At 42.2% G+C, this 12,014-nt stretch overlaps 1 protein-coding gene across 1 annotated transcript in view; it reads right to left on the reverse strand.

Moving 5' to 3' along the window:
• Nucleotides 1–2,542: 2,542 nt before the first annotated feature.
• Nucleotides 2,543–12,014, reverse strand: part of LOC145395797 (protein FAM200C-like) — a 31,923-nt gene continuing 22,451 nt past the window's right edge. Inside the window, exon 2 of the mRNA XM_080269334.1 lies at nt 2,543–2,728. Coding sequence (XP_080125460.1) covers nt 2,543–2,728 — 186 coding nt within the window. The remainder of the gene's footprint in view (nt 2,729–12,014) is intronic.

Here is a 12,014-nt window from a genome sequence, read left to right on the forward strand (position 1 = left end):
CCACAATACTTGCCTGTCCGGCCTGTCATAGCCATCTCCATAAAGCAAGACCTATCTATGATCAGTGAATGGGGACCAAACAACCTTGTCTCTTTTAATGCTAGTAAAACTAAATATATACAATTTACTTATAGATATTGCCAGATTCGCATATTACCTTCAGTGCTACTAATATTCCCATCTCCAAAAGTACTGAATTTCTTGGCATCTCACTTAACAATGCCCTCAGCTGGACCTCTCATGTTAGATCACTTGCTAAAACCGCCTCAAAGAAACTTAGATTATTGTACAGAGTCCGTAACTTCATCACTGACAAGCAGTTAACTATAATTTATAAGAGTTATGTGCGCTATCAGCTTGAATATTGTTCACTTTTATGGAATGGATGTGGAGAGGTTGCATTAAAACAACTAGACAAAATTCAGAACAAAGCTGTTAGAATTATTAACAACCCTGCCATTACAAATTAACTAACTCCCCTACAAGTAAGAAGGAATGTTGCCTCCCTTGCATTATTTTACAGATATTTTGATGGTAAATGCTCAGACGAAATTGTGTCCATTTTGCCACCTCTCCATGCCTTCCCTCGTGCTACACGGGCATTTGGAAGCGCTCATGACTGGAATGTCACTCAGCCATATTGCAGAACGTCTGCCTATCAGAATTCTTTCATTCACAGAACTGCATCTCTTTGGAACTCGCTTCCCCAGAGTTGTTTCCCTCCAAACTTCAACCTACAGCTGTTCAAGTCTAACTGTTACAGATATTTTATGAACAGAGGACACCAGTAATCTGGTGTATGGATTATATTTTTAATTCATTTGTTTTTCCTTCGTCTGTGTTGTTATTAAAAAAAAAAAATGATAATTCCTTTGTTATTTCCCTAACTCTGTCAGTAAGGATCCTACCATATACTTTTCCTGTTACACTAAGAAGACAAATGTCCCTATGATTACCACACTTCTTTTTCCCCTTTTTCTTTGCACAGGGGAATATTTATACCTGACTTCCAATCCTCTGGGACTCTACCTTCCTCTCAGGCCATTCTGCACATATTCCACATCCATTCTACTACTATCTCTCCCCCATGCTTCAGCATTTCACCACACACTCCATCATTTCCTGAGGCTTTCCCCAATTTGTGGCACCGATATTGCCGGTGGACTCCACTGCCGTCATACTTCCTTCAGCTCCCTCCCAATCCCTCGAAAGGGGGATAGTGGATTGCAAGAGGAAGACAGCTTCACCCTGCAGTCCACCGAGTTCACGTTCGGATGAGGCTAATGTTGCAACTAAGCATTATCAGTTTAGTGATATTCCTTATCATTTTCTTGCGATCTTCATACGATTTTATACAACTTAGGAGAGACTTTTCAAACCTGAGGGGTTAAAATTTCTTCTATTAACCTTTTCCCACTTTATGATCCATTGATAGTTCAAAATATCATTTGCTGGCAACAGAAATATGAATGATAATACATCTTCAAAAGAGAGAATTTTAATCATCATGACCAAAAAATAATACATGTGTAATAGGCTATCAGTTATTTCATTTAAGCCGGATACTCAATGTACTGTATTTCCAGATATTTTGTTGTAGGGTACATCCCTCAAGGAAACAGACTTTTCGGCAGTGCTTGACGTATTTATCTTGGTAAAAGATTCGTTAACCCACTGAATCAGCCAACACACTTTATACCATTTTCTTACTTTCTCTTTCTCCTTACAACCTTTGTCATCTTAAGAAAGCCTTTAAAATGGAAGGGTGTGATATAGCCTTCATTAACTGGAAATGGAAGGGTTGGGTAAAGTCTTCTTTAAATGGAAATGGAGGGTTGGATAAAGTCTTCATTAAATGGAAATGGTTAGGTGTATCCTTCGTTAACCCACACACCTCTGAAGGACTCTTCCCAAGCTATACAGAACCGTCTAAATAAACATTTACCGTCTGAGGAGACATTTGAACACAATGTACCCATAAAGTGGACCACACAGTCATTCACATATGACTCAAGCCCCTGGAATCCTGGCTCCTACAGTCAAGTTCATCCTATTTCTCTCAAAAATTGCAACAAAGACTTGTTTCCTGTGGCTGTAAACAAAATTATGTAACTAATTACCGTTTGGTAACCAGTGGTGTTCAGAATTCTTCTAATGATTTTTGCTGCGACAAGGGCAGGAGCAGGGCAAAAGAGAGGTTTGGTCCAGAATCCCCTCCTGGTTCACTTGGACTCCACCAAGGACCATGCGATGATCGACACCCCTTGAACGCCGTCCCAGACCCCCTAGACCCCAGACACACCCCCATCCCTGACCCTCTACAGGACATGGGTGTGTTCGAGGGGAGCGGTGTTCGTGTAATGGTGTCGCACAGGGAGCAGGAAGTGATGGGGAACAGTGGCCAGTGACCACTCCCAGCCCACCCTCACCCCAAGGATGCCACATACCCCATTCGCCCTCTCCCCCAACACCCCACACACTCAGCCCAGACCCACGCCTAGCAGGACTTAGTTTTAGCCTTTGAGGGGCAGAGTGAGAGGGCCTATGTGGTGGAGCATGGGGGTGCCAGTTGAGGTGCGGCGGGTGAGGAAAGTGGTGATGCCTCTTGTGCTGCCCTTTCCAGTAGTGTTGCTGCCGATTGTAATCGTATGCTGCTTGTGGTGCTGTTATCTTCTCCTCCTAAGGACCCTGCCTTGAGACCGTACTTCAATGAGTTAACCTGTAAGCTCTGAAACACCCATATGTGGACATTCCTGCGTGCGTGTGATACACCCACATCTGGCCTGGACCTACTTCCCAAAGTGGGACAGATTGCAGGTCACAGTGACACCTGTCAACCCCTTCTCATCGTCTCCCTGGTCAGTCACCTGCCAGTAACGATGGAGGGTGGATGTAGCGAGCAGTGACAGGAATATTCTACCTCCAACCATACTGTTGCAATACATGCTATGTTCTATGTTATATTTTTATGGCTAGGAGAGTCTGAGTGTATAAAAAATAAATAACTAATATATATATATATATATATATATATATATATATATATATATTGGCTTGCAAACAAACTGGTATGCCCACTTCAAGAAGGACTGTTGTAAAACTTACTTCCTCGTCCTCACGTTTGCCTTTGGGTGTTTGACAAAGGGTGTGGGTTTCTGGTGCTGGGCAGTCTTCCCAAGGGCTTTCATAAGCATCAATCCAAACCAGCTCGCTTGTCAGGTGTACAGTCCCACACTTAATAATCATCCCTCCACTATGGGTTCTACCACTCAGTGGAATTGCTGTGGTTTACGTGCTACCAAGTCAGCAGTTCAGTAAAAGATCAAACTCTCCAAAATGGCTTGATGGGACCTGTGGCAGAGCAACAGCCCAAAAGTCATTACCTTATAACTCTTATTTAAAATAAAAAACATCCGAATCACTCTATCAATGCTAGAAATCATGCAAAAGCTGTAATAAATCTAGCTAAATCAAACTTTCTTCAAAAGCAAGCATGAACAGTACTTAACAACCCTTATGGCAATAGAATATTCTGGTCAACTCTTAATTCTTTCAATAATAATTTTAAAAAGTCATCGTCCATTGCCCCACTAAAATTTTCGGATGGCAACATTACAAAATGATCCGCATGGGAAAGCAGGTATTTTTGCCAGTACATTTGCCAGAAATTCTACTATAGACGATGCCAGCCAGAACGTCCCAGTACTAGAACTTGACTCTTCCGAAATTGTTTCACTTAAAATACAGACAAGATACTTTAAATCCATCCTAGACAATTTACCTACCAATAAAGCTCCAGGCCCAGATGGAATTCTGCCAATTGTTTTGAAAAAGTGTTCCCCTGAACTTGCCTCTGTTCTAGCTAAATGATTCAGACTATGCATACGTACTTCTTCATTCCCAAATTAATGGAAAGAAGCCAATATCCACCCAATTCCGAAAAAAGGAAGTTCCTCTGACCCCTCTGATTACAGGCCAATAGCTGTTACATCTTCTCTTGATAAGGTATTTGAAACTTTAATTAATAAGCACATTGTTAAACATCTTCAATCCAACAACGTAATTAGTGATAGACAATATGGTTTTTGCCATGAAAGATCCACCATTGACATACTCAGTCTCGTAACTCATACCATCCATCAATCATTTGACCTACATGGAGGAACTCATGCAGTAGCCCTTGATATTTCTAATGCTTCCGACAGAGTATGGCACCATTCCCTGCTGTCCAAACTCGCTAGCTATGGACTGACGTCTTTTGTTCCTTTGATTTCCTCATATCACAGTGACGGGAAAATAAGTGTAAAAGTAAATGATCTATATTCCAATTACCACTCAATTAACACCGGCGTGCCACATGGATCAGTTCTGGCACCAACAGTGTTCCTGGTTCATATTAATGATCTTTTATCTGTCACCCACAGTCCCATCCACTCATATGCAAATGACTCAACACTACAAAGTTCATTCATACTCAGACACCCTTTTACAAAGTCTAATATCTCTAACTCTCAACCCAGTAGAGCCATCTCCATAAATCAAGACCTATCTACGGTCAGTGAATGGGGACAAAACAACCTTGTCTCATTTAATGCTAGTAAAACTAAATATATACAATTTACTGATAGACAGATACTGCCAGATTCGTATATTACCTTCAGTGCTACTAATATTCCCATCTTCAAAAGTATTGAAAGTCTCGGCATCTCACTTGACAATGCCCTCAGTTGGACCTCCCATGTTAGATCACTTGCTAAACAGCCTCACAGAAATTTGAATTATTGTACAGAGTCCGTAACTTCTTCACTGACGAGCAGTTAGCTATGATTTTTAAGAGTCACATGTGCTCTCAGCTTCAATATTGCTCACCCTTATGAAATGGATGCGGAGAGGTTGCATTAAAATAACTAGACAAAATTCAGAAGAAAGCTGTTATAATTATTAACAACCCTGCCATTACAAGTAAACTACCTCCCCTACAAGTAAGAAGGAATGTTGCCTCCCTTGCATTATTTAACAGATATATTTATGGCAAATGCTCAGACGAAGTTGCATCCTTGGTGCCATCTCTCCATGCCTTTACTCGTGCTACACGGGCATCTGTTAGCGCTTATGACTGGAATGTCACTCAGCCATATTGGAGAACTTCTGCCTATCAGAATTCTTTCATTCCCAGAACTACATTTCTTTGGAACTCGCTTCCCCAGAGTTGTTTCCCTCCAAACTTCAACCTACAGCTATTGAAGTCTAACTGGTACAGATATTTCATGAACAGAGGACACCAGTAATGTGGTGTATGGATTACTTTTTTATTCATTTGTGGCGTTTTTTACCTTATTGGTCAGGGGCATATGACCCTGGCACTTGCACCTCCAGATTTTAATTATATTCAATCAGAGTTTCTTCAAGGTTGACGGCACGTCCCACTGGAACAGTAGAAATGTGTAATGGAGATACAAAACAGACAATGTTTACTGGAGCTTTCTTTGACCAGGATTCCCTGTGTACAGTCATTAAGAAAAAAAAAAAAAACAGTTAAAAAATTACAGCTAAAGAGAAATGGGATGGTTAGACTGGCAATGTCTGGATTTTTATATGCAAAGGACTATGAGGAGTATAACACAGTCCGTCCTGCTGTTGGCCCTTGTAACAGACTAAAGGAAATAACAGCAGCAGTCGATGAATGTCTTCCTGACCTAATCAGTGTTCCATAACTGACAAACACTGTTGATATGTTGCAAAAGGCTGACATTAAACTGTCAGACAGACTTTTGACTAGTGATTTGTTGATGGAATTGAATTGATAATAGGAGGAGACTTTTATGGTGATTTTAATCACAGGCCTCACTACATACTTCAATATCAAGTGAAGCATGCGTTCTGGTGGTTATTTATTCTATGGACAAGTGCCGGTTGATAAATCTCCAACTTCAGTGAACACGCAAAGTACTGTAGTAACCAGAATGTGCACATAGAGAGCACCTACTGAGATCAGTAATATGACTGAAGAGGCAAAGATGCCAATTCGCAAACTATGGGATTTGGACACCATAGGAATTAATGCCAATAAGCCATTACCAGAGGACTGTATGACTTCCCAATCATACCTAGTCCCTAGGCGACAGGCATGGGTTTACCTATCCACGTCCCAGAACTGGGTTATTATCAGAATAATCGATTTTCCCCAAAATATATATTTTTTCATTACAAATCAATCACAAATGACAAAAATCACATAAAAAATGCTTACTTATTCTCTGTTGGCTATTTGGAGGTTTTAGTGTAATGTGAGGGAGCCGGTGTGTGGCAGCTGGGCTGAGCATGTTCAAGGTCACAGTGGTGTGTTGGCGGTATTAGTGGAGGGCAGAGGGATGGATTACCTCACGCCAAAATAAGTGTTGAGTGTGTATTTGTTTGTCAACACAACGCCGTATGAACACAATATTACAACCAGAATAGCAAAAAAACACAAGAAAGTAACTAACAAAGATTGGCTTATTTCATGTTTTCCATGATACTTATTTCTAACAAATTTATGTCTGTTTATTTATTCACTATTTTTTACACACTATTTACACATTATTTCACTGTTTTTAGTAACTCTCGACAGTATGATACTCTCCATACACTCTCCTTCACACCCCTCAGGGCCCCCTAGTAGCCCTCCCCACCACCCTACCCCACCCCACCCCTCCTGACCCCTACCCCAACCCTGAACCAGTATTAGCTGGTTCCAAGGCCACACTCTCCCTACCCTGGCCTCCCACCGCCCTCCACCACCCTCCACCACAGCCCTCCTCACTGCTGGATTGCACTTCCCACCCCCTCAACCCACACCCCCACCTCCTCCCACGGCCAGCCAGCATTACCCCACACACCAGCCATGCCGGGACAATACTCTGAGTCCATATGGCACGCTACTAAATTCAAACATCCCCGTGAAAAATTAAAACGTCATATGACGTGGACCGTAGGCCTCTACCAACACATCATATGACGTGGACTGGTGCCTAGGGGCTAGACTCGGTGCATTTTGTAGTGAAACAGTACTTTGTTAGGTTACCCTGGAAACTTAATTACCCTTATCTTCCCACTAACTGTACTATGGCTTTGGGCCAACTAAGAGCTTTGTAACCACTTGAAAATCCTGCAGTGATATAGAAATTTATCATAATTTGATCCAAGCTCAGTTAGATAACGAATTTACTTAATTAATTCCTGAAGCATCACCATCAGATAAGTGTCACTATCTCCCACACCATGGACTTAAGAAATATGGTGTTACTACCCCATTGTGCATAATTTATAACTGTAGTGTGAAAAAGGGAGATCAGCCATCACTAAATGACTGTCTTATGACAGGCCCTTCATTGACTGAAAAGCTGGGTGATGTAATAGTTATATTCAGAATCAGTGAATATGCATATTGCGCTGATATAAGTAAAGCCTATTTGAGAGTGGGATTACAAGAGTGTGACAGGGATTATACAAGATTTCTATGGTATGAAGACCTAAAGAAAATCAACCAGCCTCCTGTGACAATAGGTTTAAGTCAGTGTTGTTCGGGGCAACCTGTAGTCCCTTTCTGTTACAACCCACAACAGATACTCATTTGAGGAGCTCTGACACTATCATAAGTCGGAACTTTTCCGTGGTTAACTTCCAAAGGACAGTTGGTTGCCAACAAGAGCTCTTTGATATTTATGAAAATGCCAATATGGAGTTATCAAAAGCTAACTTACCATTATGGATGTGGATGTCAAATAACCCTGCCCTTAAAAGCCTAGAGTCGAGGAAGATTTCCAAGACGACGAAGTGCTTGCTTCTTGTGCCATACTGGGTCTATGTTGGGATTTCCGAAATGACAGACTAAGCCTCAAATCTGCATTTATGGACCATAGTTTCCTTAGCAAGAGGTAATTATTGTCACTTCTGTTCCCTGTATTTGAGCCAGTTGGCTTACCATCCCCAGTTACAATTAAGGGGGAAATGTTACTAAGAGAAGGTTGGCAAATGAAGTAGGATTGGATGAGACATTTTCCTCTTCCTTTCACGATGAATGGTTAAACCTAAGTAACGATTGAAGAAATTAAGTAATTTAGACTTTCCTCGAAGCATTGGCCAGGACAATAAGCCATGTAGTGTTCACAGCATATGGTGCTGTGGCATATCTAGTATAGGATGGTCAAAGTTTTATTTTAACCTCTAAAACTCTAGATCAGTGGTCCCTTCTGAATATACCAACCAGATAATTGGCCAGAGGAGAGAGAGATGGTGGTCAGTATTAACACCTCTTTGATGGAGATAGTGACCACTGACCCAATATTCAAGGTCTCCAATATATCATCTCTCACTAAGATTATGAATATAGCTACTAATGTTTTAGATTCATAAAGACAGTAAAACATATAGCAACACTACCCAGTGTTATGACCTACTGGTTACATCATATCCAACAAGAGCATTATAGAGAAGAATATGAATATATTTTCTCTAACAATTCCCGTAAAATCAATGCTCCTTGTCTAGTTAAAAGTCTCAGTTTGCATATTGATCCTGAGACTTACAAAATACACTATAGAGGTAGACTGTCTAACAGCGACATAACTGCTATGTGTAAGTTTCCAGCATTGTTTCCACGTCAGTCCTGGCTGACTTCTCTTATTATCAGGAGGACTCATAGATAGGTGTTGCATGGAGGAGTAGCTGATATTCTAAGCTTACTGCGAGAGCAATATTGGATACCGAAGGGAAGACAAGTTGTCAAAGCCTTACTGAGGAATTGTGTTGTATGCAAAACCATCGAAGGATGAGTGATTAAACTTCCAGAACCACCTCCGTTGCCCAAAGAAAGGGTAATCCACGTTGAACCCTTTTTATACAGTTGGAATCGGCTACACTGGAAGTATAGCCATCAAGAACCCACCTGATAACAGCATCCATAAATACTACATTTGCCTGTTTACTTGTGCTGCTATTCGTGCTGTACACTTAGTGATAGCCAAATATATGCCTGCACAAATATTTTTTAGTTTATTACAAATATTTGTTGCACGCAGATCTTCTCCAAAGATAATTATTTCTGATAATGGAAATAGTTTTAAAGCAACTGATCAATTTCTTAAGGCCTTATATCATGACCCCACTGTTAAGTCTCATTTAAATAATCATCAGATAGAGTGGAGATTTATACCCTCTCGAGCACCAAGAATAGATTTCTGTGTAAGGCTAATTGGCATAGTAATGAGCTGTATACGGATTTTTTTTTTTTTTCAAAAGAAATATAACAGAAATGAACTTGTAACTATTTTGGCTGAGGTCGAGATGAGAATGAATAATTGCCAACTGATATACTTAGACGATGTCACCCCCGACCATTAACACAATCCCATTTGATTTACGGAAAATGGTTACAACCCATGCCTGTTGTTACTAAAGACAAGTTGCAAGACCCAAATTATCTTGATACTGATGCATTAAATAAGGGATAAACATACATCAGTCAGAGACGTAAAGACTGGGAAAGTGTGGAAGAAAGAATCTCTCTCATCATTACGGGAGAAGTTCTATGGAGTTCAACCATCGAATCGAGAAAATTTTAAAGATGGGTGATGTGGTGATTATTCAGGAAGAAGGCTACAGAGATTCGTGGCAATTAGGAAGAATTACAACTACACATCCTGATAAATCTGGGATTACTAGAAATCTGGAAGTGTTTTCAAGAGGAGCATCTAGTTTAAGAACTCTAAAACTAATTCCCTTGGAGCTGCATTGTGACCCAGAGACATCTAAACTGGCAACATCTACGGTCTCAGAATCATGGAAATCAAGTCGTCAAGCTTCCACTAAAGCAAAACATGCTATCCATGACCTCAGTAACATTGGGTTAGTGTAAATGTATAAAAATGTATATAATGTAAAAATAAAAGTAGGAAACATACTCAGTTATGTTTTTGCCTGTGGGGAGGATTTCAAAATTAATTTGACAGGTGACGGGTAATTATGTCTAAAGAAAAGAAAATGCTACTGCTTACAGCAGAGGAAAACATATCTTCAAAAGCTACTCCTGTTTAAGCGAAAGGACAACATATCTTTAAAATGCTACTCCTGCTTAAGGGAGAGGACAAAGTAGGCTATCTTTAAAATGCTAAAATGCTACTCCTACTTAACCCGCCGCATCCCATCGACGTATGGGTACGTTGCAACATTTTGCATTTGCCAGTCCCAGCGACGTACCGGTACGTCGCGCAATTGCAAGGTGCATAATTTGCACAATTTTCAAATTTTGCGCTTGATTTTCGGTACGTAGGATCACTCGACCTTCCCCTACCTGCCACCAGGCGGGGACACTCGGTGACCCTGTGCGACCCGAGCTCACCCACAGCTCGGGCACTCACCTGTTAGCAACGGTCCTGCTCAGACATGGCAAAGAGAGGTCTCTCAGAGGACGAAATTCAAGCTGCCCTGGACGCCTTTACAGGCGACAGTGATTCCCCATTGGATGACGAGGTTGTTGACAAAGATTAGGTGCATCCAGAGGAGAAGGAAACCACCAGCAATGATGAGGAAGTCCCGTCCCCCAGGAAGTGGCAGTACGTGACTTACCGTGCTGCAAGAGAGGGGCAGCCAGCCGAAAAACAACGTGAAACATCCTCTGCCCTGCCCCAATGTGATGTGGAGCCCGAATTTGATGACGAGGACATGGACGAGGACGGAGCCATGGGACGTGCTGTCACGTGGTATGGACGTGAGGTGATAACTCATCATGGCCCCGAGCGCACACCACGTCGGACGAGCAGGTATGGGCCTAATCTTTTGTTTGGGGAGGTAGGAAGTGCCGTGGAGGGAGTGGGGAGCGAAAGGGAAAGTGCAGGGAGGAGTATGGAAAGTGAGAGTGGCGGGAGTGAGTCATCGCTCTTCCTAGGTGGTGTGAGAGGGTGGGGTGTATCACGTGGGCGAGTGAGGGTGCATCCTGAATCATGTGGGGTTGTGATGGAGGGGGAAGGTGGGGAGGAACCACTCCCCAGCACGTACTTATGCTCCCCAATATTCCCAAAAACGTGGGCGAGTGAGGGTGCATGAAAAATCATGTGGTGTTGTGATAGAGGGGGATGGTGGGGAGGAACCACTCCCCAGCACGTCTTATACTCCCCAGTATTCCCGAACTTCATCCCCACAGCCCCCTAATGTTCCTCAAGGCTGTAAGGGTAAGGGAAAGGGAAAGGGTAAAGGCCGAGGGAAGAGGAGTGCGAGTGGGGAAGCTCTCCACACTCCTCCCCAACCTCCCCCACCAGCATCTCCTCACCCAGACGAAGGCGCTGATGGGGACGAGGGATTTGTGGGATGGAATTGGGAGGATGGGAGTGATTTTTCTCCCCTCATTCACCCCTTCACTAAGCAGGGATGCGCTGGCTGCATTGCTCCCGGAATTCACCCTAATTCCACCAGGCTGGATTTTTTCCACCTGTTTTTTAGTGAGGCTTTCATGGAGCAGATTGTTGACCATACCAACCATTTTGCAAGCAGCCAGCACCGTGAGAGTGAAAGATTGGGAACAAGGAGCAGGCATTCTGTCATATATGATTACCCTGTCTCCCTTTCAGAAATGTTCTTTATTTTTTGCCCTGGTCCTTTTGATGGGTATTATACAAAAGAACAGAATTCTGGCTTACTGGACAAGGGACCCTGTTATGCTGACACCAATATTTGGCCAAGTCATGAGCCTTAATCGCTTCCAACAAATTCTAAGTTGCCTCCACTTTTACCATGCTGATGATCCTGCAAATGCAAACGACACAGATAAGATGAGGTGAATTAGGTTGGTCTTTGATCACCTGAGGCAAACCTTTCATTCGTCATTTCATCCCTATAGAGACCTTGTCATAGACGAGAGTCTCTTGTTGTGGAGAGGTAATATTTCATTTAGGCAGTATATACCGAGCAAAAGGCACCATTTTGGGTTCAAGATCTTTGTTATGTGTGACTAAGACTGGTTATGTGCAGGACATAGTGTT

Source organism: Coenobita brevimanus, chromosome 33, assembly GCF_032717465.1.
Source record: "Coenobita brevimanus isolate Jiangsu-jjx chromosome 33, ASM3271746v2, whole genome shotgun sequence".
Classification (NCBI taxonomy): Eukaryota; Metazoa; Arthropoda; class Malacostraca; order Decapoda; family Coenobitidae; genus Coenobita; species Coenobita brevimanus.